This window comes from Esox lucius, chromosome 2 (genome assembly GCF_011004845.1).
Source record: "Esox lucius isolate fEsoLuc1 chromosome 2, fEsoLuc1.pri, whole genome shotgun sequence".
In the NCBI taxonomy this organism is placed as follows: Eukaryota; Metazoa; Chordata; class Actinopteri; order Esociformes; family Esocidae; genus Esox; species Esox lucius.
In genome coordinates this window covers 39012369-39039791 of record NC_047570.1, presented here as the reverse complement: position 1 = coordinate 39039791, position 27423 = coordinate 39012369, and the positions used below count along the sequence as shown (strand labels likewise).

Sequence of the window (27423 nt, the reverse complement as noted above, 5' to 3'; positions counted from 1 at the left end):
TAGATACTGAGCCATGGGGAGCAGAAAATAATTGTCAAAAGACCTGCAGGACAAGGTAATGGAACTCTATAACGATGGAAAATTATATAAAAATATACCCAAAGCCTTGCAAATGCCAGTACTGTTCAATCACACATTAAGAAGTGGAAAATTCAGGGATCTCTTGATACCAAGACAAGGTCAGGTAGACTAAGAAAGATTTCAGCCAAAACTGCCAGAAGAATTATTCAGGATACAAAGAAAAACCCACAGGTAACCTCAGGAGAATATTTTGAGTGAGGAACAGAAGGGTTAAAATTAAGAGACCACTGTAAATTGAACGCTTCTGTTCCTCTTTTCCTTTTCAACCTTTTTGGAAAGGAAAGAAAAAGGTGCAGTGGTCTCTTAATTTTTTTCTGGAGCTGTTTATTACCAATTTTCCAAGGGTATGCAAACTTTTGAGCACAACTGTAACATCCATTAGTTAACATGGAGTTAACATCCTGTAGTTGACATGGTTATAACATCCATTAATTAACATGTAAATGACACACTGGTTAAGATGGAGTGCTTCAGTCAGTTCAGTTTTGTGTTTCTTTTCTGCAATGAGACAGCACACCTATTCTCCAGACAGTACACCTATTCTCCAGACAGTACACCTATTCTCCAGACAGTACACCTATTCTCCAGACAGCACACCTATTCTCCAGACAGCACACCTATTCTCCAGACAGCACACCTATTCTCCAGACAGCACACCTATTCTCCAGACAGCACACCTATTCTCCAGACAGCACACCTATTCTCCAGGCACTGCATCTACTCCCCAGGCACGGCATCTACTCCCCAGGCACGGCATCTACTCCCCAGGCACTGCATCTACTCCCCAGGCACTGCATCTACTCCCCAGGCACTGCATCTACTCCCCAGGCACTGCATCTACTCCCCAGGCACTGCATCTACTCCCCAGGCACTGCATCTATTCCCCACACCATAAAAGAAACACAGAGCTTCTGGGGCACAGTGAGGTCAGAGTGTTCTTAGTGGGAACAGTGTTAATTCTCAACAGGCAGGTTTGGATTAGACAGGTGTACACAACTCTTGACAACAGTGACAAACACACCCAAGAATATTATAGATTTACAGCAGCAGAATAAAAATAACAACACCAGGCCATTTAAATGCAGAGATGGTATCTTATGATCTAAGTCTTCTGTGTATTTGATGTCTTATTTAGATAACAATACAATTACAGTATTGCTTTAAAACACAATCAGAGGGCAGCTAGTTTGCATTAAAAAATAAAAAGCATTTTAAGTTGCATGTAATCTAGCCAAAACATTAATTCACACATCGCCAATGTTGCATTTAATATGCATGTGTCCCAAATGACACCATATCCCCTATATAGTATACTATTTGTGACCACGCCTGACTTCAGGATGAAATGACTGAGGGGGCCTTTTTTATGAATAAGGGGGCATATCTAATTCATGTATAATTTGCAGTGTTTATGGGGGGCACAGATTCTATCTGGAGGGGTAATGCCCCCCGTAGCGCCGGGCCTGGCTGTGACCAGAACACATACACATATGGGGAACAGGGAGTCATTTGGTTCTATTGTTTTCTAGCTCCACTTATTCATGTGAGCAGATTTTCATAAGACAGTTCAGTTTTAAAACAGTAGAAACAGCTTTTGGTTAACAATAAATTAAACTCAGAGCTGAGCAACGAAATGTTTAAATTCTCCATTGAAATAAAATAACATTTACATTCATTTCATGAGGATTCCCTTTCCAGTCATTGCTGACCAAACATGTTGTTAAAACATATCACAAGAATTCATCCCAAATAGCTTCCTATATACAGTGTTCATACTTCTGACCAGGACCCACAGTGCTCCAAGGTAGTGTACTACATAGCGGAAAGGGAGCTAGTTAGGATGGATCCTATAAAACAGTAACATTTCCACATCAACACAGACAGCAGAATAAAGGCAGACCAGGACACTTTAAGACACATACTGATCACTGAGTGGCACATAAACATAGTTATGGCAATTATTCAGCAAATAAAAAAACACACAGTAATAAATAGCTTCAAACAAACTAAAATTAAGCTTGATGGAAAAATCACATCACATTGTCATTATTATTATCAAATGTGTATTAAGAAAAGGCAGCAGCTGTATCATGGAAGTAGGAATGTATTAAATAATGCCCGTTAGAGAGACAGGACAGTGTTGGGTTAACATGGGTAGAGGCCAGGAGGAGAGAGGAAAAGAGCAGAAAGAAAGGGAAGGTGGAAGAGAAGATACAAGAGGAGTAGAGTGGAGGAGAGAGAAGAGGTGAGGGGAGGTGAAGAAGAAAGGAAACTATAGGACAGAAGAAGAGAAGATATGAGAGGTTAGCTAGACAGGACAACGCTAAGTAAACCTCAGGGAAAATAACAAGGAGTAAGGGGTAAAGGAGGTATCAGGAGTAGTGATTGGTAGTCTCCATCTCCTCCCCTGCCTTCTTTCTCAGCTCATGGAGAATAGGAGTCAGGATAGCTGTCAGCATCTGGTACAGTGTCTGGTCACTCTCTGAGTGGATCTGATGGAGATCAATAACACTACATTACACTGATGGGATCTGGTGTAGATCAATAACACTACATTGAACTGAGGGGATCGGGTGGAGATCCATAACACTACATTGAACTGAGGGGATCTAATGGAGATCCATAACACTACATTGAACTGAGGGAATCTGGTGGAGTTTAACAACACTACATTGAACTGAGGGGATCTGATGGGGATCAACAACACTACATTAAACTGAGGTGATCTGGTGGATTAAACAACAATACATTGAACTGAGGGGATCTGATAGGGATCAACAACACTACATTGAACTGAGGGGATCTGATGGGGATCAACAACACTACATTGAACTGAGGGGATCTGATAGGGATCAACAACACTACATTGAACTGAGGGGATCTGATGGGGATCAACAACACTACAGGAGACTAAGATGTTATGTTAGCAGCATCACCTTAGTGAAGACCTCGATGGTCCGCTTGAGGAGATCAGTCTCCACCTGATCAGGCAAGGCCACGAGGTGAGCAGCACAGTCCAGGATGCACAGCAGGGTTAGTCTTTGGCCCTAGAAGAGGCGGGACAGAGAGCCACCGGGCCATCATTATACCACAGCTTAGGACTGTTCATCACAGACTATCAGCCAATCAACATTCAGCATTCAAACCACCCGGTTCATAATCCACTGTTCATCACGGACCAATCATCATTCAATATTCAAACCACCCGGTTCATAATCCACCCAGAGAATGTAATATTATAACCCCAGTATAATTCACCATAATATTGTTATAAGAGTAATGGCAAGATCTTTCATCATTTATTTGTGACTAGAGGAGTCTGTGACTGCTTGGCATTGAGATTATCCTGATTTTAAAATAGTATTTTTTTATTCCGTTTTTTGTTGGTGACTGACCTGTTTCAATAATTTACTATGACCACTAGATGGCAGTGTCAAAGCCTTTCACAGCCCATAGCACCAAACCGGAAGTAATTCAGTTTTCTGAATTAAAATAGAGGAAGCCCTTAGCACCAATGTCAAATGCTCAAAAATATTACTTGAAAAGTGACTAATTTATCCATTTACATACGTTACATTTACCTTCTCGAGACAGGTGAGAGCATTCTGGGAGTTGAAGTTGTTCTGGCCCAGGGTCTGGATGTCCTGAGAGGAGATAATTGGTTCTTTGAGCTGCTCCAGCCAGGACCACATGAGGCCAGCCAGCACCACAGGGTCTCTCTCCAGCTGCAGTCTCTCCCAGGCTCCTTCTCTGCTGTTTAGCTCTCTCTGGTGGCCATACACACACACATTACAGAAAGTTAATGTCTACATTACTGAGCTTGACTGTTACAATGTAACGAAGAGAGAGTCACAGACTGTCCAGTCGGCACTTTTAAACAGTAACTCAACCTGAGTCTGGTCAATACCACATATACATTTAAGCCCTTTATCCAGCGCATCTTACAGTACTAAGCACATCATCAGTAAATCAATTTTCATCCTGTCCCCCAAGGATATCGAACCCGCAACTCTGACGTCTGACTGGGGGATTTTGCTTAGAAGTAGTACCTAAAAAGTGTTCAAAGCTTTTGATCATTAACAATTTATAACTAGATCTTTCTTGTTTTTCACGTACAGTGCATAAAAAATGTGAGCACACAAGTAAAATACATATTCTTGTATTAATATCAACAAATAAACAATGTCACTTTTTTTGCCAAAAAAACGAAACAACTAAAGAAGATATCTGACACATCGTGCTAAATAAATGCATTGATGAACCCAGGGTAGAACTTGATTAACCTCCCAGCCCTTCCTGAAATTACAAGCTCCATGCTCTATCAACCGATCTCCACTGGAGTTAACACCAGGTACCTTTTAAAAAGTAATTGAAATAAAAGGATTAAATACCTGCCACACTGAGATCTTGGCCTGGAGATCCTCGTCCTTCTGGTTCACAGCCAGAGCTCTGGCCACCAGCAGATGTCTGGCCTTCAGGGACAGATCAGTATGTAGACTAATGACTGGGACCTCCTCCAGACACTTTCTGCTCTCCACATCCTCTCTCTCTACAGAATTCCTCCTCTCCCTCACGCCATCCTCACCTCTCTCCCTCACTCCATCTTCACCCCTCTCTCTGTCCTCGCTGTCTCCAAGCCTCTTTTTTTCCTGTCTATGTTCTCTGACTCCAGTCTGTTCCAAATACACGCTCTCCTCTCCTCCTGTATGACTTTTCACAGCCCTTTCTCCTCTCCACTGACCCTGTGACAGCTCTTCTCCTAAGGGCTTGGTTAGGGCTGGTTTTGGGGATGAGGCTGGAGACGTGTTTAACCTTCCATCCTCTGCCTTCAGGGCCAACAGTGCTGCAACGGCCCTGCAACTGCTGCCCTTCCTGTCTTCCTGTGAGGTGAAGCCAAACCCAAAGGACCTGCTGCGCTGGACAGCATCAAGATGCCTTCGCCTCTGGAACAGAGGAGTGGTGTTCTGGTTCTGGTCGATTCTCTGTTCTCTCCCTGAGAGAGAGTTGTTCTGGGACTGTTTGCTGTCAGGAGGGTATGGAGACAGGGGAGATTGGTGTGGGGACCTGGGCGTCTCCCAGGCTCTGGCTGGGTGTTGGGGGCTCAGGGGTTTTTGTTCTGTGGCTGCAGGAGGCCTTGTGGGGGGCAGAAGGCGACTGATCCAAGACAGGTCCTGGTTCTGCTCCCAGACCGGGACCTGTTTTGGTTCTAATTTATACAGAGCTGAATCGCTGAAGCTCAGAAAGCGTTTCCCTGGCTGCAGAGACTTCAGGACGGAGATTGGCATTTGGTTCTCTCTTGGCCACAGTGAACCCAGTTCCTGGTTGCTGGACAGGGGCTGGTCATGAACCGGGCTCGGGCTAAGCTGAGGGTTGTGGTGTAGCCACGGTTCTAGGAGTCGGGACTGTTTTTTTGGAGTGAGAGGTTGTTCCATGTGTAGTGTGTGGGTTAGTGACCCTTGGTCTCTGGGTAGTGGTGATTCTGGATGGGTTAGGAGTAGTGACCGTTGGTCTCTGGGAAGTGGTGATTCTGGATGGGTTAGGAGTAGTGACCGTTGGTCTCTGGGAAGTGGTGATTCTGGATGGGTTAGGAGTAGTGACCGTTGATCTCTGGGAAGTGGTGATTCTGGATGGGTTAGGAGTAGTGACCGTTGATCTCTGGGAAGTGGTGATTCTGGATGGGTTAGGAGTAGTGACCGTTGATCTCTGGCAAGTGGTGATTCTGGATGGGTTAGGAGTAGTGACCGTTGGTCTCTGGGAAGTGGTGATTCTGGATGGGTTAGGAGTAGTGACCGTTGATCTCTGGGAAGTGGTGATTCTGGATGGGTTAGGAGTAGTGACCGTTGGTCTCTGGGTAGTGGTGATTCTGGATGGGTTAGGAGTAGTGACTTTTGGTCTCTGGGTAGTGGTGATTCTGGATGGGTTAGGAGTAGTGACTTTTGGTCTCTGGGTAGTGGTGATTCTGGATGGGTTAGGAGTAGGGACTGTGAGACAGGCTGGTGTTGATCACAATGTAGTGGCGATTCTGGATGGGTCAGTGTAGGAGATAGGTCAAGGTCTAAAAGAGGGTATGGTGCCCCATGTTGGGTTAGGGTTGTCTCTTGTTGGGTTAGGGTTGTCTCTTGTTGGGTTAGGGTTGTCTCTTGTTGGGTTAGGGTTGTCTCAGGGTGGGGACCAGCCAGGTGGAGTGAAGGCACAGGGATGCCCTTCCCTCTCATCTCCTTCCCCAGCAGCTGGAGAGCCTGCTGTGACACCATCTTCTCCACCTCAGCAGTCAGGTCTGGAACCTCCACCATCACCTCCTCCACCACCTATAACAAACAACACCACCATCAACACCATCATAAACATAATCATATTCAACAAACAACCAGAGAAACAAGGCTTTCGTCTCCACCACCTTCAGAAACCATAAACATGATGTACCTGTCTGTTGGAAGCAATGTCCAGGAGCACCTTACAAACCAGCTGGACGATCTTTGGCACGTTCTTCAGCTGCCTTGCCTCGTACCCGTGCAGCAGATGGCGTTGGCGCGTCAGGTACTGAGACAGAGTCACGGTGTGGGCCCGGGGTTCAGCGCAGGAAAACACGTTCCTCAGAGGAACCAGGAACTGAGCAAACTCCCGGACACACAGGAGCTGGCCCCGGGTCTGAATGGAGTTGGGCCTCTTGGCTCTGACGAAAAGAATGGCCTGGTCTGCACTCATTCGAGAAGTGAAGACCAGGTAGCATGCCAGCAGCACACCTGGGGAAGAACACTTAACTTAGAACAATAGAACATACACTTGGAACGACACCATGGATGTGCTAGTGGACTGTGGGGGAACGTAACCTGGCGGTAGGACCACTGGCACATTAGGGGAAGGGAACATTGGTGTCGCTGTATCTGTGAATGTCTCTGTAAATGTAAATGTCTCCGTCTCTGTGAATGTCTCTGTGAATGTCACTGTCTCTCTTAATGTCGCTCTCTCTGTTAATGTTGTTGACATTGTTAATGTTGTTGACTCTGTGAATGTCACTGTGAATGTCGCCGTCTCTGTGAATGTCGCCGTCTCTGTTAACGACGCCCTCTCTGTTAACGTCGGCCTTCTCTGTGAATGTCGTAGTTAATGTCGCAGTCTCTGTGAATGTCACTGTCTCTGTTAAGGCCGTTGCCTCTGTTAATATCGCTGTCTCAGTGAATGTCGCTGTCAATGTTGCTGTGTCTGTGAATGTCGCTGTCTCTGTGAATGTCGCTGTCTCTGTGAATGTCGCTGTCTCTGTGAATGTCGCTGTCTCTGTGAATGTCACAGTCTCTTTTAATGTCGTTGACTCTGTGAATGTCGTTGACTCTGTGAATGTCGTTGACTCTGTGAATGTCGTTGACTCTGTGAATGTCGTTGACTCTGTGAATGTCGTTGACTCTGTGAATGTCGTTGACTCTGTGAATGTCGTTGACTCTGTGAATGTCGTTGACTCTGTGAATGTCGTTGACTCTACATAGGCGTATCTACATAGGCGTACAGAGGGCCATTATCAGCAACCATCAGTCCTGAGTTGCAATGTATGGAAGAATATGGTTAACATAATTAAAACGTTAATGCAATCCTACATTGCATTTTCATTTTCCACTTTTTCCTGCATTATTTCAGTAAAAATGTAAATGCAATCATTCATATGCACATTAAAATGTTAATGAAAAGCTATTTGGCATTTCATTTTCAAAGTCATGCCCTGCTTTGTGGTTAACAAAATTCTAATGTGAAAAGTGAGAAACAGCGACACCCTTTGAAATTGAATTTCCACACTCTAAAGCTGTTTTCCTAACTTAATTAAAATGACATTGCAATGTCAGTCATTCTCTGAAGGTGGGACACTGTTTTACATCCCAACCGGAAATAGGTAGACCACAATTATAGATGTATGGGTACAATGGTAATTGCAGGGCTGGTGCAAGTAATGTTGTATTTCACAGATCGTATTGAAAGCAATGGTTCAGACCAGCCCATTCACAGGCGGTGTTCAGACGAGGCCAGTTACAAGTGGTGTTCTCCCCAGGCCATTCACAGGTGGTGTTCAGACGAGGCCAGTTACAGGTGGTGTTCAGACGAGGCCAGTTACAGGTGGTGTTCAGACGAGGCCAGTTACAGGTGGTGTTCTCCCCAGGCCATTCACAGGTGGTGTTCAGGCGAGGCCAGTTACAGGTGGTGTTCAGGCGAGGCCAGTTACAGGTGGTGTTCTCCCCAGGCCATTCACAGGTGGTGTTCAGGCGAGGCCAGTTACAGGTGGTGTTCAGACATACCTGTTCTTCCCAGGCCGGCGTGGCAGTGAACGGCCATCTTTCCCTCCTGGATGGCAAAAGACATCACTTTGACCATGTCCAGAATGGTGGTCAGGGAAGCTACACCGTAGTCCTTCCAGCCAAAGTTATAGAAATAAACTGAAAACAGGGAAAGACAGATTAGGGTACTACAGCCTGGTCTGAGTACCCCCATACAGTGCCCCTTCTTCTGAATAGAGAACTTGAAGCTGTTTGAACTTAGCCTTGAGATAAACTGATAAGGATGTATATATTTTAAAATATATTTCCATACCAAATACCTGAATCTGTTTCTGTTCTTAATCAATCTTGAAGAATCCTGTACATTATGTTCCAAATGCCCAAGACTGAAGGATATAGCCCAGTCAAATAAACAATAGGTACCATCCTTCCAGACATATACTATACTGTAGTTATACCTTCTGAGACATATATAATACAATAGCTAGTCTTGTTTGGTAGGGGAAGTGGAGACATGTTATTTTAGTTATTTTTTAAAATTGGTCTTTTAAAAGTTAGATGCAGGATTCTACACAGAGCCCCTTAAACCACATCTGAGACTTATATAGCTCTGGAAAAAATGAAGAGACCACTGCACCTTTTTCTTTCCTTTCCAAAAAAGTTGAAAATGAAAGTTTTGAGTGAGTAACAGAAGCGTTCAATTGGCAGTGGTCTCCTAATTTTAACCCTTCTGTTCCTCACTCAAAACCTTCCTTTTCGACTTCTTTGGAAAGTAAAGAAAAAGTGCAGTGGTGTCTTAATTTTAACATTTCTGTTCCTCACTCAAAACTTTCCTTTTCAACTTTTTTGGAAATGAAAGAAAAAGGCGCAGTGGTCTCTTAATTTTTTCTGGAGCTGCATAATGTTCGAGTCTCTAGGTAACATCATTATACTGTCAAACACAGGTTGTGTTGTTAGGAATCACTGGAAAGTCCTGACTTTCACGTCTAGAATCTATATTAGACTGCTGTCTGTTTGCGTTTCTGCAGAGACCCTCACCAGGGATCTCATTAGCTGCAGGATGTCAGAGGGTTGTTAGGTAACCACAAAGGACCCACTGAATAAGTGGCTAGTGATAATCAGACATCATATGTCGTGTGAAACCGTGGGTCAGAACAGAAATGCACGAGCAAGTGCTGAGGCTAACGTAGTGAGACAGGAAGAGGACAGCGAGGAAGTGCTGAGGCTGACGTAGTGAGACAAGAAGAGGACAGCGAGCAAGTGTTGAAGCTAACATAGTGAGACAGGAAGAGGACAGCGAGGAAGTTTTGAGGCTAACGTAGTGAGACAGGAAGAGGACAGCGAGGAAGTGCTGAGGCTAACGTAGTGAGACAGGAAGAGGACAGCGAGGAAGTGCTGAGGCTAACGTAGTGAGACAGGAAGAGGACAGCGAGGAAGTGCTGAGGCTGACGTAGTGAGACAAGAAGAGGACAGCGAGCAAGTGTTGAGGCTAACATAGTGAGACAAGAAGAGGACAGCAAGGAAGTGTTGAGGCTAACGTAGTGAGACAGGAAGAGGACAGCGAGGAAGTCTTGAGGCTAATGTAGTGAGACAGGAAGAGGGAGCAGAAGCGGACTTACTGCCAGCCTCCATGAATATCTCTGGTCGGTAGGTGAATCCTGAGTCCTGTTCCAGAGAGTTGCCACAGCTCGCGTGTTCACCAGGACGCTGCAGGTTGATCACAGTACGAAGGCCATACCTTCAGATAAACAAAAGAACCAGCACCACAATGACTATTCACATAATGAATGACTAGAATACACCTGGAGACCAGGGACAATATCCTCAGGAATACCCAGGACTAACATATAAACCACACCTGGAGACCAGGGACAATATCCTCAGGAATACCCAGGACTAACATACAAACCACACCTGGAGACCAGGGACAATATCCTCAGGAATACCCAGGACTAACATACAAACCACACCTGGAGACCAGGGACAATATCCTCAGGAATACCCAAGACTAACATACAAACCACACCTGGAGACCAGGGACAATATCCTCAGGAATACCCAGGACTAACATACAAACCACACCTGGAGACCAGGGACAATATCCTCAGGAATACCCAGGACTAACATACAAACCACACCTGGAGACCAGGGACAATATCCTCAGGAATACCCAGGACTAACATACAAACCACACCTGGAGACCAGGGACAATATCCTCAGGAATACCCAGGACTAACATACAAACCACACCTGGAGACCAGGGACAATATCCTCAGGAATACCCAGGACTAACATATAAACCACACCTGGAGACCAGGGACAATATCCTCAGTTTGAGGAAAATTATTTGTAAGCATGAGTCAGCGAATTTGGATCCAAATAAACAAAGGAATGGAAGCCATTTTGTTTTCAACAGGTTTTGTTCTATGACAGATTAAAACAAATTTCAAGCACTTTACATACTGAATGAAAGAATCTGTAATACAGCAATAGCATACCTTTGAAACTGCTCAATGACATTGTACTTCTCTATGATTTCAGTAGAAGGCCTTGCCATTGCCAACAAGTTGTCAGTTATCCTGCAGAGAGTAAGAGAGCAAGAAAAGTTTGGAAGTTTAATAACATAAATTGCATGAGCAAAGCAGCTGCGATAATAAGCAGAAACATATAATATATGACTCTCAATTATTTGTGGGGAATTGGTTACTGGTCAGTGTAATATGTTGAGAGTTGGTTACTGGTCAGTGTAATATTTTGAGAGTTGGTTACTGGTCAGTGTAATATGTTGAGAGTTGGTTACTGGTCAGTGTAATATGTTGAGAGTTGCTTACTGGTCAGTGTAATATGTTGAGAGTTGCTTACTGGTCAGTGTAATATGTTAAGAGTTGGTTACTGGTCAGTGTAATATGTTGAGAGTTGCTTACTGGTCAGTGTAATATGTTAAGAGTTGCTTACTGGTCAGTGTAATATGTTAAGAGTTGCTTACTGGTCAGTGTAATATGTTAAGAGTTGGTTACTGGTCAGTGTGATATGTTGAGAGATGGTTACTGGTCAGTGTAATATGTTAAGAGTTGGTTACTGGTCAGTGTGATATGTTGAGAGATGGTTACTGGTCAGTGTAATATGTTAAGAGTTGGTAACTGGTCAGTGTAATATTTTGAGAGTTGGTTATTGGTCAGTGTAATATGTTGAGAGTTGGTTACTGGTCAGTGTAATATGTTAGGAGTTGGTTACTGGTCAGTGTAATATGTTGAGAGATGGTTACTGGTCAGTGTAATATGTTAAGAGTTGGTTACTGGTCAGTGTAATATTTTGAGAGTTGGTTATTGGTCAGTGTAATATGTTGAGAGTTGGTTACTGGTCAGTGTAATATGTTGATAGGTGGTTACTGGTCAGTGTAATATGTTGAGAGTTGGTTACTGGTCAGTGTAATATGTTAGGAGTTGGTTACTGGTCAGTGTAATATGTTGATAGGTGGTTACTGGTCAGTGTAATATGTTGAGAGGTGGTTACTGGTCAGTGTAATATGTTAGGAGTTGGTTACTGGTCAGTGTAATATGTTGATAGGTGGTTACTGGTCAGTGTAATATGTTGAGAGGTGGTTACTGGTCAGTGTAATATGTTAAGAGTTGGTTACTGGTCAGTGTAATATTTTGAGAGTTGGTTATTGGTCAGTGTAATATGTTAAGAGTTGGTTACTGGTCAGTGTAATATGTTGAGAGTTGGTTACTGGTTTGTGTAACATGTTCAGAGTTGGTTACTGGCCAGTGAAATTTGTTAAGAGTTGCTTACTGGTCAGTGTAATATGTTGAGAGTTGGTTATTGGTCAGTGTAATATGTTAAGAGTTGGTTACTGGTCAGTGTAATATGTTGAAAGGTGGTTAATGGTCAGTGTAATATTTTGAGAGTTGGTTATTGGTCAGTGTAATATGTTGAGAGTTGGTTACTGGTCAGTGTAATATGTTAGGAGTTGGTTACTGGTCAGTGTAATATGTTGAGAGTTGGTTACTGGTTTGTGTAACATGTTGAGAGTTAGTTACTGGCCAGTGAAATTTGTTAAGAGTTGGTTACTGGTCAGTGAAATATTTTGAGAGTTGGTTATTGGTCAGTGTAATATGTTGAGAGTTGGTTATTGGTCAGTGTAATGTGCAGAGTTGGGTATAGGTCAGTTGTAATATGTTAAGAGTTGATTATTGGTCAGTGTAATATGTGAGAGTTGGTTATTGGTCAGTGTAATATGTGAGAGTTGGTTATTGGTCAGTGAAATATGTTGAGAGTTGGCAGGTAGGGGAGGGTGAAGTGTGTGTCTTGATTGCTCTTTGTTAACTTATTGATTAGGTATCTGCTGACATTAGGATCCATGACCTAATGTGATTAAGAGCACCACAGTAGATCTCACCACAGTAGATCTCACCACAGTAGATCTCACCACAGTAGACACGCCGCTAGCAATACTCTGCCCTCATTCAGGGGGGTTGCGGTTGGTGGGAGTCCCTTTGGTTGATGCCTGGCAATGTGGTTGGATTGATTTCCTTGGATTGATTTCCTGCCTGTTGGGCCCTGTCCGGGGCCTACCCTGGGTAGGGCCACAGTGTCACCGGACCCCCCAGTCTCAGTTCCAAGGTGTTACGCTGCTATATTATTGTGCTGGGGGATATGAGGGATGTACGACTAACTTTTCTCAGTTTCCTCCAGTTTTACATTTTAGAAGGAGATGAGGTCCTGGTCCACACCTGCGGATTACCTGGTTTGGGGGGCCTGTTGCTGTCCCTGTCCTTGTCCACCTGGTCATACTTCTGACCTAGTCTAAAATCAAATAAACTCTGGATTTAGCCCAGAGAAATGTATTTATTATTCCAATTGGACTCTTAATATCTCACCCGGCACAGCCAGAAGAGGACTGGTCACCCCTCTGAGCCTGGGTCCTCTCTAGGTTTCTTCCTAAAATTCAACCTTCTTAGGGAGTTTTTCCTAGCCACTGAAATTCAACACTACTGTTGTTTGCTCCTTGGGGTTTAAGGCCGGGTGTCTCTGGTCAGTGTAATATATGTAATATGTGCTGTTGTAAAAAGGGCAACTGCTGTTGTAAAAAGGTCTTTATAAATACATTTGATTGATTGATTGATAGACACCCTACCAAAGTAGAACCCCACTACAGTAGACACCCTACCAAAGTAGAACCCCACTACAGTAGACACCCAACCAAAGTAGAACCCCACTACAGTAGATCAGTAGCACTCAGATGACAGACAGAAAACTTCAAATTAAAAACCTACACAAGCCAGACAAAGGCTACACAATTTATAACAGACATACACACAAGTTACACATTGTTTACAACAGACAAACACAGGCTGCACACAGTTCACAACAGATATACACACATACTACACATAATTTACAACAGGCATACAAACAGGCTACAAACAATTTACAACAGGCATACAAACAGGCTACACACAATTTACAACAGGCATACAAACAGGCTACACACAAGATGAGAGGAGGGCGAGGAGGAAGAGGAGACTCACCATGAGGAGTAGATTCCCTTAACGGCCTGATCTTCGTCCCTCCAACGGGCAGGGTTCTCGTATTTACAGCCCCGCCCCCCACAGGCCATGGAGCACTGCATATGCCCAGGGATCACGTGCCTCAAAGTCTCCCCCATCTTGGTGTACCTCGCTGTGGGAACCCCACCACTGACTGAGACAGACAGGCCAGAGAGAAAGACAGGCAGAGAGAAAGACAGGCAGAGAGAGGGGAGAAAAAAAAATATGAAACATCCCATTGGAGCCGACAAGGCTACATCACAGCTTGGGATTCATTTGACCTTGGCTTTTCTCTTTTCCTTCTGACAGCTTTAAATCCAACATTTTCCTATCAGCTAGAGAAACCTTGCAGTGGGTAAGCATCTAGCCCCACAGCAACATCCCTGGTGAACCAAACACAAGCAGAGTCCCACTGAAGTGCCGCCTGGGGCTGTGATCTATTCTGGAACGTGTCTGTGCTTCCACCAGATCCCCTGACCAGCTGGGTCACATCATCACAGTCTAAACAACCACCTAGCAGACAACCAAAGAACAACAGCTCCATTTAGCCTCTGGCTGGTCAAATTTCTGGCTGGTGAAACACTGAAATCATTACATGGTTTTGGCGCAGTGCTGGTGGTGCTGCCGTCGGACGTTTCCTCTGCCATGGTGACGGCAACCATCACTCTGTGGGAGGAGCAGGAGAGGATCTCCAGAGCAGAGCTCCTCCTCCGCTGAAGCACATTCAACAGGACCTCTGACGCCGAGTGCCTCCTGCTCCTCCTGATGCTGCTCAACAACTCCCCCGCCAGGGAGCGTCGCCCTCCGTGACTACACTGACGATGCATCCCACCGACGGAGCCCAAACCCTGGAGGCCAAACCCTGTACCCTGGAGCCTGGAGCCCAAACCCTGGAGTCTGCTGCTGTCCTTACAACACCTCTGTCTGGGTGACAGGTCTTCTCTCAAGGTGATGCAGCTCTGTATGCTGGCACAGTGCCTGTCACCGTCGATGCTTCGGTCTGGACTCTGTCTCCCTCTCAGTCTGTATCTCTGTGTCTCTCTCTCTCTCTCTCCCCCTCTGTCTGTCTCTCTCTCTCTCTCTCTGGCTCTCTCCCTCTTTCTCTCTCTCTCTGTCTCTCTCTCCCTCTGTCTCTCTCTCCCTCTGTCTCTCTCTCCCTCTGTCTCTCTCTCCCTCTGTCTGTCTGTTTCTCCCTCTGTCTGTCTGTTTCTCCCTCTGTCTGTCTGTTTCTCCCTCTGTCTGTCTGTTTCTCCCTCTGTCTGTCTGTTTCTCCCTCTGTCTGTCTGTTTCTCCCTCTGTCTGTCTGTTTCTCCCTCTGTCTGTCTGTTTCTCCCTCTGTCTGTCTATTTGTCTCTCTCTCTCTCTCGGACACTGTCTGTCTCTCTCGGACACTGTCTGTCTCTCTCGGTCACTGTCTGTCTCTCTCGGACACTGTCTGTCTCTCTGTCTCTGTATAACACTGCCTCCTCCTCAGATGTTGCTAGCTGCAGTCCTGCTATTTCTCTACCTGTATTGCAGCCCAGTCCAGCCCAGTCCCGTGCCCATGTGACTAAATCTTTCACTGCCTCTGCATCTCTCTCCTCGACAGCCCTGTGGAGGGTGTCTCCAACCAAGCGGTTGTTCTGCTACCTGTGAAGCCCACAGCATCTAGAGCAGCATCTCTCCCTGTACTGCCGGCGTCTAAACCCCCACACCCTTCACTTCTCCCATGAAAACTGTCCAGCTGCTCTCTCCTTCTCTCTCTGACGGCACAAATCCTGTGACCAGGTCCTCCACCTTACAACACTGTTCTGTGCTGAGGCTCTATAGCCTGTTTCTGTATTCTACAGCACCATTTCAGCTATGCTGCATCTCTCTCTGCTCCCTCTGCTAGCTGTTCCTGGGCTGTTGAACCTCTGTATGGTCAAACAGTAAGGCTGGCTGCCAGATGGTTAAACTAGACCAAGTTGAGCTCAGCAACACTGTCTAGTGAATCATCATCACATCTCCCTACAGAAGCCTGCTGGCTTACAGAGACATGAGAGGCCAATACAATCACTCTTTACTTTCATCACACGCTCAGCCGCTGTCGCCATGACAACCAACTCAATCCAAGTCATCATCAGTGGGAGGGAGGCAGTGTGTGTGTGTGTTCACACTGGCTGATACACACACACACACACACACACAGACACAGCATGTTGTGCAGAGCTCATTATGGGCTGTTGTGATGATGCACAGTGTTCCTCTAAAGGGTAAAAGGTATATCTGCATAACCCACCTACAGAGTGGCTGGCCTCCTCAACAGCACCCCTCTCCCTATCTAGTATTCCCTGCCCCATAGGCTCCAGGCAGAAGTAGACCACTACATAGGGCAAGGGTATTCAATGAAGGACCCAAAACACCTCTGTACCTAATCAGGGACTGATTCAGACCCACGTCAGTCCTATTAAAACCCTCAGTGACTTAACCACACAGATATGGAGTTGAGCAGACTTGACACAGGGTGAGTAAATATATAATGGTTAAAACCCTAACCCAACAATAGCCAAAATGTTTTTTTTAATAATATATATTTAATATAGAACCAGAAACAAACACTAGTTAGATAAGGTGTCTCTCCCTCTAGTTGTCAATAATAGAGTGGACAAGGGACCATAATGACAGTTACATGAAGACACTGTTTAATCTCTCTTATTTTTTATTTGCTTTCACAAAAGGCATCCCCAGTACCATAACATGTGAGATCCACTGATGGTTTTCTGTTACTTGCAAAAATAACATCCCTTACCAGGAAGTGGCAGAAGACTCAGTGATTAGAGCTGACCAGGACCCAAGAAGACCTGTCGTTCTGTCCTTGAGCAAGACATTTAAACACTATTTGCTACACTGGAACCCAATGTGGCAGCTTTCTAAAACTCTCCACTTGGAACGTTTGAGTTAATACCACCTCATCACTTGGAGAGGTTGAGTTAATACCACCTCATCACTTGGAGAGGTTGAGTTAATACCACCTCATCACTTGGAGAGGTTGAGTTAATACCACCTCATCACTTGGAGAGGTTGAGTTAATACCACCTCATCACTTGGAGAGGTTGAGTTAATACCACCTCATCACTTGGAGAGGTTGAGGTAATCCCACCTCATCACTTGGAGAGGTTGAGTTAATACCACCTCATCACTTGGAGAGGTTGAGTTAATACCACCTCATCTCTTGGAGAGGTTGAGTTAATACCACCTCATCTCTTGGAGAGGTTGAGTTAATACCACCTCATCACTTGGAGAGGTTGAGGTAATCCCACCTCATCACTTGGAGAGGTTGAGGTAATACCACCTCATCACTTGGAGAGGTTGAGTTAATACCACCTCATCACTTGGAGAGGTTGAGTTAATACCACCTCATCACTTGGAGAGGTTGAGTTAATACCACCTCATCACATGGAGAGGTTGAGTTAATACCACCTCATCACTTGTCAGCACAGCAACATTACTGGCCTGAAGAACAGTTTAGTTGACAAAGCTGATTGCTAGTAAATACTACCCTGTAGGTGAAGAATATGGAATGTTGTTTTAGCCTATCTAATGTAGAGACTAACAACACACAGAGATTAATGTGAATGGTTCATTACCTGTGTTCATGCTGTTGACCCTGTTCAGGTCTCCACTGCCAGCCTGGGGGGAGGGGTGGGGCAGATCTGTCAGCAGGCTCACCCCAGCCGCCATGGCAACAGCTGAAATGACAGACAGAGCATTGTGTCACAGAGACAGGTAACAGCGACGTAGAGACAGACTGGTGAGTTTTGAAGCAGAGCTGCTACCGCTAAAACACAGAGAAACACATCTGTCTGGCCAGCCAGATCTGCTACTGTTAAAACAGAGGCTGAGCTGAGAGAGGAGAGTTCAACAAACAGACTGACAGGGGAGGGGCTGTTACCACCTTGGGAGGACAGCCCAGGGGGAAAGAGAGGAGGGGGGAGGGTGTGGTGAAGCACTCTACCAGGACTCAGGTGTCTCAACCTGTCCAAACAGAGAATCAGGAAGGAGAAATGGAGGAGGGAGGGGCCTCTGAGGTCCAGGTGCACAGTTACAAACCTCAGAGGTCTGTCACACACTCATGTAATTATGCACACAGGGACCTCAGAGGCCCCTCCCTCCGCCATTTCACCTTAGCATGTTTCAACTAGTCAGGGAGGACAGAACCAGCTGGTTTACTTAGATACACTAATCAGGGAAGATAAAACCAGTGGGTATAGTTAGATACACCAGTCAGGGAAGATGGAACCAGCTGGTTAAGTTAGAAACACCAGTCAGGGAAGATGGAACCAGCTGGTTAAGTTAGAAACACCAGTCAGGGAAGATAGAACCAGTGGGTATAGTTAGATACACTGGTCAGGCAGGATAGAACCAGTGGGTTTAGTTAGATACATTAGACAGGCAGGATAGAACCAGTGGGTTTAGTTAGATACATTAGAGAGGCAGGATAGAACCAGTGGGTTTAGTTAGATACACAAGACAGGGAGGATAGAACCAGTGGGTTTAGTTAGATACATTAGACAGGCAGGATAGAACAAGTGGGTTTAGTTAGATACACAAGACAGGGAAGATAGAACCAGTGGGTTTAGTTAGATACACAAGACAGGGAGGATAGAACCAGTGGGTTTAGTTAGATACACAAGACAGGGAGGATAGAACCAGTGGGTTTAGTTAGATACACAAGACAGGGAGGATAGAACCAGTGGGTTTAGTTAGATACACAAGACAGGGAGGATAGAACCAGTGGGTTTAGTTAGATACACAAGACAGGGAGGATAGAACCAGTGGGTTTAGTTAGATACATAAGACAGGGAGGATAGAACCAGTGGGTTTAGTTAGATACACAAGACAGGGAGGATAGAACCAGTGGGTTTAGTTAGATACATAAGACAGGGAGGATAGAACCAGTGGGTTTAGTTAGATACACAAGACAGGGAGGATAGACCTACCTGGTTTAGTTAGGCTAGATAAACTAATCAGGAAAGATATACCTAACTTGTTCAGTTAGCTCCACAATATGATTTGTACATTTTATTTATACAGGAAAACCAACTGAGAACAGGATCTAACTGATGGGGGTTCGCTGTAGGGGTGGGCGGGATAACAAAATTAAACTGTGAATAAAATTGTAAAACTTTATCCACGATATTTGATAGAGAATCGAGATACAGTTTTAATTTACAAATTATCAGTTGTGCTTTGATTGAATGTTAAATATTTGTCACAATGTATTTCTCTGTATTGATTTTAAAATGTCTCAGCGCAGTATGGCTGCATGCAGTAGGCTATTGGTTAACGCCTGTGGCATGGCTAGCAACACTGAGTTGGTTGGAACAATATAAAAAGTTCAACAATAGACAGATTTGAAAAATAGAGAAGACTAAACTTACTGAATAATGGTAATTCAACAATTGTTTAAACTGCGTTAGACAGGCACAGTAGCCAACTTCAGGTGATCCCCTGAGAAGACCTATATCTTGCTATGTGCAGTGTGGTGATCATATGCTAATTGGAAGAGATGGTAGCTCAGCTTTTCAGGGATAAGTGAAGATGCCCCAGCATCCATTATTGATGATGTCACCACAGGAGTGAGCCAGCCTCCACTGTGGTGCTTGTGTGTGGGGAGTGTTTCAGGCCACACATCAACCCACGGGCACCACTGTAGTATCAATGGCTAGCTGCTTAACTCTCTCACATTACACACACACACACACACATGTCAGGGTAGTGTGTGTGTGTTTGTCAGTACAGTTGGACCTTGGTGCTCTTCTTTTGTCTAGGAACATTGACAGGAGTCTCACTCCTATAGCTTTAACATGAGATAGGGTGCAGGTCAGGCTGCAGGCTGTTAGCCAGCCTGCTAGCATAGTGGAGTCTGTCAATAGCATAGCCAGAGTAGTTAGTACAGCTTTACCTATTGCCACTGTGACTCGTTCCAGGCTGAGAAAAGTTAAACAAGGTAGTGCTAACAAAAACAACCTTATTAAGATAAAGCCTTCCTCCACCTCGGTCAAAAATAAAAATAATTGTATCACTTCGCATCTCAAAATGGGACTCCTAAATATTAGATCTCTTGCTCCAAAGGCAGTTGCGGTAAATGAATTAATCTCTGATCATAAACTAGATGCTATTGGTTTATGTGAAACGTGGCTAAAGCCTAAAGAATTCACTGCCTTAAATGAGGCCTCTCCTCCTGGCTATACTAGTGATCATATCCCTCGTGCATCCCGAAAAGGAGGGGGTGTCGCTAATATTTATGACAGTAAATATAAACTTACTCTCAAACATATCACAGAGTTTCATTCTTTCGAAGTTTTACTCATGAAAGTTAACCAGGCCGAAAAATCATTTTACATAGCTACTATTTATAGGCCCCCCGGGCCATACACATTGTTCCTCAATGAGTTTCCAGAATTCTTGTCTAACCTTGTAGTCATGGCAGATAGTATTCTAATTTTTGGCGACTTCAATATCCATATGGAAAACCCCCATGATCCTCTTCAAAAAGCCTTTCAAGCCATAATCGACTCAATGGGTTTCATCCAACATGTCTCAGGTCCAACACATTGCCACAATCATACCTTAGATTTAGTCCTGTCACGAGAAATAGATATTGTAGATCTAATAATTTACCCCCAAAATCCTGGATTATCGGATCACTGTCTTATTACATTTACCGTTAAAACAAGAAATTCACTTGCCCCCCAAACAATGAGTTTCAAAAGCCGTACTATAAATTCTCGGATTACAAATAAATTCCTTGATATTCTTACTAGTTCGCTCTTAAATGACAGAGTAAATAAATCTGTAAACGATCAAATCGAGGATCTAAACTCAATACTGCGAAATACATTAGACATAGTTGCACCACTAAAAACTAAAGAAATACGCAACAAGAAACTTGCTCCTTGGTACACCGACAATACTAGAGCACTTAAGCAAGCCTCCAGAAAATTGGAGCGAAAGTGGCGCTCCACCAAGTTGGAAGTATTTAGACTAGCCTGGATAGACAGTACAGTACAATACCGAAAATCACTCACGTCTGCTCGATCAGCTTATTTCTCCAACCTGATTGAGGCGAACAAAAACAATCCAAAATTTCTCTTTGATACAGTTGCAAAGTTAACAAAAAAGCAAAGCTTAGCATGTGAAGTGGGTCTTCACTTTAGTTGTAATGAATACATTAACTACTTTGATGAAAAGATCGTCACCATTAGAAAACAAATAACTGAATCCCTAAATAGTTGTGGTCCTAAAAATCTCGGTTGTCCGGAAAATTTCCGGAGCCTCCCTGATCAGGTGTCAATGGGGACACTTGAGTTTTTTGATACCGTATCGCTCGACACATTTACAAAATTTGTAATGAGTTCTAAACCCACAAACTCTCAGCTAGACCCGATTCCTACAAAATTACTTAAGGAGTTATTTCCTGTGCTAGGTCAGCCAATGCTGAACATAATAAATTGCTCCCTTTCCTCCGGATGCGTACCAAACTCACTAAAAATTGCGGAAATTAAGCCTCTTCTAAAAAAATCCAATCTAGATCCCGACATATTAAACAATTATAGGCCAATATCGAACCTCCCGTTCCTCTCAAAAATCTTAGAAAAATGTGTTTCCCAACAACTGAATGCCTTCCTAAAGACAAAAAACATTTATGAAATATTCCAGTCTGGTTTTAGATCCCATCATAGTACTGAGACTGCACTCGTGAAGGTAACAAATGACCTTCTAATGGCCTCAGACAAAGGTTCCGCATCCGTCCTGTTGCTTCTTGATCTTAGTGCTGCTTTTGACACTATTGATCACTCCCTTCTCTTAGAGAGACTGGAAACCAATATTGGGCTACGTGGACATGTTCTAGCCTGGTTTAAATCTTATTTATCTGAAAGATATCAGTTCGTTAGTGTGGATGGCATATCCTCTGACAAGTCAAAGGTATGCTTTGGAGTTCCTCAAGGCTCGGTTCTGGGCCCATTACTTTTCTCACTATACATGCTCCCTTTGGGCGATGTAATCCGAAATCACAATATTAACTTTCACTGTTATGCTGATGACACACAGTTATATATTTCAATGAAGCATGGAGAAGCCCCTAAATTAGCTATTTTGGAAGCATGCGTTTCAGATATTAGGAAGTGGATGACAGAGAATTTCTTGCTCTTAAACTCAAATAAAACAGAAATGCTCCTTTTAGGACCCAAAAAACAAAGAGCGTTGTTAGCAGATCTCACTGTGAACCTCGACGGCTGCATGGTCGTATCCCAAAAAACTGTAAAAAACCTTGGCGTTACCCTTGACCCTGACCTCTCCTTTGAAGAACATATAAAATATGTCTCAAGAGTTGCTTATTTTCATCTTCGAAACATCGCAAAAATTAGAAACTTCCTATCAAAAACTGATGCAGAAAAATTAATCCATGCTTTCGTTACTTCTAGATTAGATTACTGCAATGCTCTTATCTCTGGTTATCCAGACAAATTAATAAATAAACTTCAATTAGTGCTGCACACAGCTGCTAGAATCCTAACTAGAACAAAAAAATTTGAACACATTACTCCTGTCCTGGCATCCTTACATTGGCTGCCTGTTAGGGTTAGGGCTGATTTTAAGGTTTTACTCTTAACCTATAAATCAATACATGGACTTGCTCCTACTTACCTTGCTGAAATGATCCAGCCATATATACCTACACGTAACCTTAGATCGCAAGACGCAGGCCTTTTAATTGTACCTAGAATTTCTAAACAAAACAAACAATTGGCGGCAGGGCCTTTTCTCATAGAGCTCCACTCCTGTGGAATGATCTGCCAATTAAGGTTAGAAATGCAAACTCAGTGCAAACTTTCAAGTGTCTACTAAAAACTCATCTCTACAGCACGGTTTATAATTAGGTGTAGCCTGGCCCGGGGGCGTGAAGGTGACCAGTAGGCTTGATACTGTCCACCCTTGCTGTCTTGCCAGGTGGGCTCTCGTCGCCACTGGGATGCCCTCCCTCCAATGCCCTTCAATGGCTTGTTGTTGACTCTCTATTGCGCACTTGTGCAGTTGGGCTGTACGCTACTAGCAATACTCGGCCCTCATTCAGGGGGGTTGCGGTTGGTGGGTGTCCCTTTGGTTGATGCCTGGCAATGTGGTTGGATTGATTTCCTGCCTGTTAGGCCCTGTCCGGGGCCTCCCCCGGGTAGGGCCACAGTGTCACCGGACCCCCCCCGTCTCAGTTTCCAAGGTGTTACGCTGCTATATTATTGTGCTGGGGGACATGAGGGATGTACTACTAACTTTTCTCAGTTTCCTCCAATTTTAAATTTTAGAAGGAGATGAGGTCCTGGTCCACACCTGCGGATTACCTGGTTTGGGGGGACCGTTGCTGTTCCTGTCCTTGTCCACCTGGTCATACTTCTGACCTAGTCTAAAATCAAATATACTCTGGATTTAGCCAAGAGAAATTTATTTATTATTCCAATTGGACTCTTAATATCTCACCCGGCACAGCCAGAAGAGGACTGGTCACCCCTCTGAGCCTGGGTCCTCTCTAGGTTTCTTCCTAAAATTCAACCTTCTTAGGGAGTTTTTCCTAGCCACTGAAATTCAACACTACTGTTGTTTGCTCCTTGGGGTTTAAGGCCGGGTGTCTCTGTAAAGCACTTTGTGACAACTGCTGTTGTAAAAAGCGCTTTATAAATACATTTTGATTGATTGATTGACCTTATCACGTACAGTGCTAAAATATTTGGTGAAACACACAACCCTCTCTCAACAATGAACCAGAATTAATATTCCATTTCTCTGCTGCAGCCTACATCGGACTGAGGTGCTCATTTAGCTGTATACATCCATCTGATATGGTAAATGTGCAGTTAGAACCCAGACAAGCAGTGTTTTCAGTCAGAATTACCATAGTAACCTAGACTTCTCTCCTGACATTACGTCTACTAACAAAGACAGTAGCTAACGACAGTGAAACAGGTCAGACGAAACCAGCTAACAAGGCCAGCTGAAACCAGCTAACTAGGCACGCCGAAACCAGCTAACTAAGCCAGCCGAAAACCAGTCAATCAGCTGCTATATGTATAAGTCAGGCTTAATGTCGCTGTGGAATCTGACGCTGGAACAATCAGGACCCTGTTCTGTTCAGTATGGCTCTATGGAACAATACAGTATTTTTAAACCCTACATATTCAGCACCCACTGGCCTCCACTCACACATGGCAGGCAAGAAAACAGGCTGCCCTTCAGCCTAATACATTCTATTAGGCCGAGAGGTAGTGTACAGTTATATTGTGTGTGTCATCCCATTTCTTGATGTGTTATTTGTTGCTTGTGTGAACCAGAGTTATTAGGAGCATGTAGGAGGTAGCCTTCAGTCAGTCAGTGCATGAGTGTGAGGCCCCGAGGCTCAGAGCGTAGGATGTGTTGTGAACAGAGTGGTGCTGTAGACGTCTTGACCCACAGGGCTTGTTAATAAATAAACATGGTGTGCCTAACACCACTCCTCTGTCTGTCCCACATTCTAACACCACTCCTCTGTCTGTCCCACATTCTAACACCACTCCTCTGTCTGTCCCACATTCTAACACCACTCCTCTGTCTGTCCCACATTCTAACACCACTCCTCTGTCTGTCCCACATTCTAACACCACTCCTCTGTCTGTCCCACATTCTAACACCACTCCTCTGTCTGTCCCACATTCTAACACCACTCCTCTGTCTGTCCCACGTTCTAACACCACTCCTCTGTCTGTCCCACGTTCTAACACCACTCCTCTGTCTGTCCCACGTTCTAACACCACTCCTCTGTCTGTCCCATGTTCTAACACCACTCCTCTGTCTGTCCCATGTTCTAACACCACTCCTCTGTCTGTCCCACATTCTAACACCACTCCTCTGTCTGTCCCACATTCTAACACCACTCCTCTGTCTGTCCCACATTCTAACACCACTCCTCTGTCTGTCCCACATTCTAACACCACTCCTCTGTCTGTCCCATGTTCTAACACCACTCCTCTGTCTGTCCCATGTTCTAACACCACTCCTCTGTCTGTCCCATGTTCTAACACCACTCCCCCTCTGTCTGTCCCACATTCTAACACCATTCCTCTGTCTGTCCCACATTCTAACACCACTCCTCTGTCTGTCCCATGTTCTAACACCACTCCTCTGTCTGTCCCACATTCTAACACCACTCCTCTGTCTGTCCCATGTTCTAACACAACAACTCCTCTGTCACTCCCACTTTTTAAAACCTTCTTGTCTTAAACGTCTGCTGTGTCTCTGAATGACTGCTAAGTATCAATACAATAACAGAGCCTACTGTACATACCCCTGACGATCACAAGAGGGCTGGTGAATCCCTTCGCTATATTGAGCATTAATAGCTTTCAAACTCATTGTCCTTATCGACCACACTGGTGCCCAACTCTAGCCCTCAAGTAGCCCCAACAGGGCCCTGGACAAATATACCCAACCGAACTAATGAGAATCTGAAGAGTTGAATCAGGGGTACTTGTCAGAGGCTTGAGAGTAGGTTTGGGGACCAGGAATGGAAACCATTGAAACTGGCGATGTTTGGGCTGATAGCCTCTAACAAGCAGGTGGCATCAATGTGGATGGCATATTGTTTCAATGCAATGCTTTACAGTGGAATCGATCAACTCACAGACGTTACTGGTTTGATTCATAGGATATAAAGCAATGAGAAAATCAACAAAAATGCAAAAAGCAGTGGAATCCAGAGCTTAGCCATCTGCTATTAATACATTTAATCACGTTTTGTTCTCTCAGCTGTCAGATACAGTACTTGCTTAGTCAACAACGTTAACTAACCGAATAACTGACTGGACAAGACAAAGAGAACTTAACATTAGCAAAATCGAAAACGGCTGTGGAGTATTTAGCATTTTTCTTTTACAGAACATAGTTACGCACAGTTTATAACAAAGTTAGCCACCGTGGTACATCATCATTCACAAATGTTAACTGGTAAGTTAACGTTGCTTTTTTAAAAGTATTTCACAATAACTAGCCCAACGCGTTAGCTAGCAGCTACTACAAATAGTACTTCTAGCTACCTTAGTCTTCTATTTCCATTGCGCTGCCGTTAGCTAAACGGAAGGTCATCGTTCACGTTGCAATACACATCTTCTCAATCACAGTTAATAACATGAATCAATTGATTTACTTCCATCATTAATTTATTTAGCCAGCTGGCTAACTAGCAACATGACATGTTGTCAAATGAAAAGCGCTGTTTTCATTGGCCATAAAAGTATAACGTGACCACGCTGTGTAGGGTGCGTTCCAGGGTGACTGCATTTAAGCGCTGGTGTTGCGTTAGAGAAGAATAGACCCATCCAGAACAATCCAATCCATCCAGAACAATTTCTCTTTATGGCGGTTGTAAACATTACCTGAAAAAAAAAATCGATTACATATTAACAATACATATGACAAAGGAAACTTTAAACGCACAGCAAGCTTCATTGAGGCCTTGTGCATTCAACTTCTTTGGGGGGACTCATTGCCAACTGCCCAGCTGAGTCAAAGCTTTTCTCCCATGGCACCCTATAAGTAGAACTAGCTTCCCCTGAATGGGGCCATATGTTAGATTTTTACTGTACTATTAGAATAAATCACCAGAATAGACTGAAATAGTATGAGTCATTATCCCCATAAATCAATGCTGCACAACAGGAAAAGTGACTCTTTTGGTTCTTACACCATTCATTTCTTCCATGGGGAATTATTAGATCCACTTCAAAGAAAGTCTGTGTTTCGTGAAGGCTTTCACTACCTCACCATTTTGATAGTTGTGTAAATATCTATAAAGCAAGTTTACATTTATCAATATTGGATAAATATAAGCAAAGAACCTAAACAAAACACAGGCCTTATTTGAAGCGATTCTAAACTTCGTTATGGAAGAAATGAATGGTGATTTGTGAAAAGAACCATTATCACATTTTTCCGCTAGGCTTTATGGAGATTGAGGCTTCAACTATTTCAGTCTATACAGCTTCAGTTAATGTTAAAAACATAATTTTCTACAAAATAGTTCAGAGTGCCTGAGAAATGTTGTTTGGTATGGGAAGAGGAGTGGGGTGGAATCAAATGATGATATTGCTTAAATTATGTTTTGTTAATATTTGAGACAGGATACTAGACACTTTCCCCTTTAAAGCAAAAACAGCAGTCTTTGTGTTTTGATCTTCAGACCTGGGAGAGGAGTGTCCCCTACTGGCCCTCCAAAATCACTTCCAGCAGCATCTGGTCTCCTATCCAAGAATGAGCCAAGACACAGATTGTTTTGCTTTTATAAGCAAGTCAGAAGTAAGTTGATGCAAGATGCTATGCTGCTACCTACCAGTCATTTATCCCATCTTGTCCATGTTTTTGCCATTTACATGCTTCATTCCCTCTCCTGTACAGCCAGAAGAGGAAATGTGTAAACATTGTGGAAATGCGCTCTAGCTGGCAAATGCTCAAGCCTAAATTTTGGAGTGCACAGGTGCATATGGAGAAGT

At 44.1% G+C, this 27423-nt stretch overlaps 1 protein-coding gene across 2 annotated transcripts; it reads right to left on the bottom strand.

Annotated features, from left to right (window-relative positions):
• Positions 1-1712: 1712 nt before the first annotated feature.
• ptpdc1a (protein tyrosine phosphatase domain containing 1a) lies at positions 1713-26163 on the bottom strand. Of its 2 annotated transcripts, XM_034297174.1 has the most exons (12): positions 25972-26163; positions 17497-17598; positions 13871-14042; positions 10838-10918; positions 9959-10077; positions 8361-8498; positions 6505-6824; positions 5603-6389; positions 4473-5554; positions 3663-3848; positions 3018-3128; positions 1713-2573 (listed from the first exon to the last, which is right to left on the bottom strand). In XM_034297174.1, exons 2-12 carry the CDS (start codon positions 17588-17590, stop codon positions 2454-2456), a joined length of 3210 nt encoding a protein of 1069 aa, XP_034153065.1. In that variant the 5' UTR covers positions 17591-17598; positions 25972-26163; the 3' UTR covers positions 1713-2453. The 2 variants fall into 2 exon arrangements, with proteins under 2 accessions (XP_034153065.1, XP_028970633.2); XM_029114800.2 differs by having other exon boundaries at positions 4473-6389; positions 25972-26161.
• Between the last annotated feature and the right edge of the window lie 1260 nt (positions 26164-27423).

Coding starts and splice junctions, on each gene's coding strand:
- ptpdc1a (XM_029114800.2), bottom strand. CDS start 17,590: ATGGCGGCTGGGGTGAGCCTGCTGACAGATCTGCCCCACCCCTCCCCC. Junction 3,129..3,662: donor CTCTCACCTGTCTCGAGAAG/GTAAATGTAACG, acceptor CGCCTCTTCTAG/GGCCAAAGACTAACCCTGCT. Junction 2,574..3,017: donor CCATCGAGGTCTTCACTAAG/GTGATGCTGCTA, acceptor GATCTCCATCAG/ATCCACTCAGAGAGTGACCA.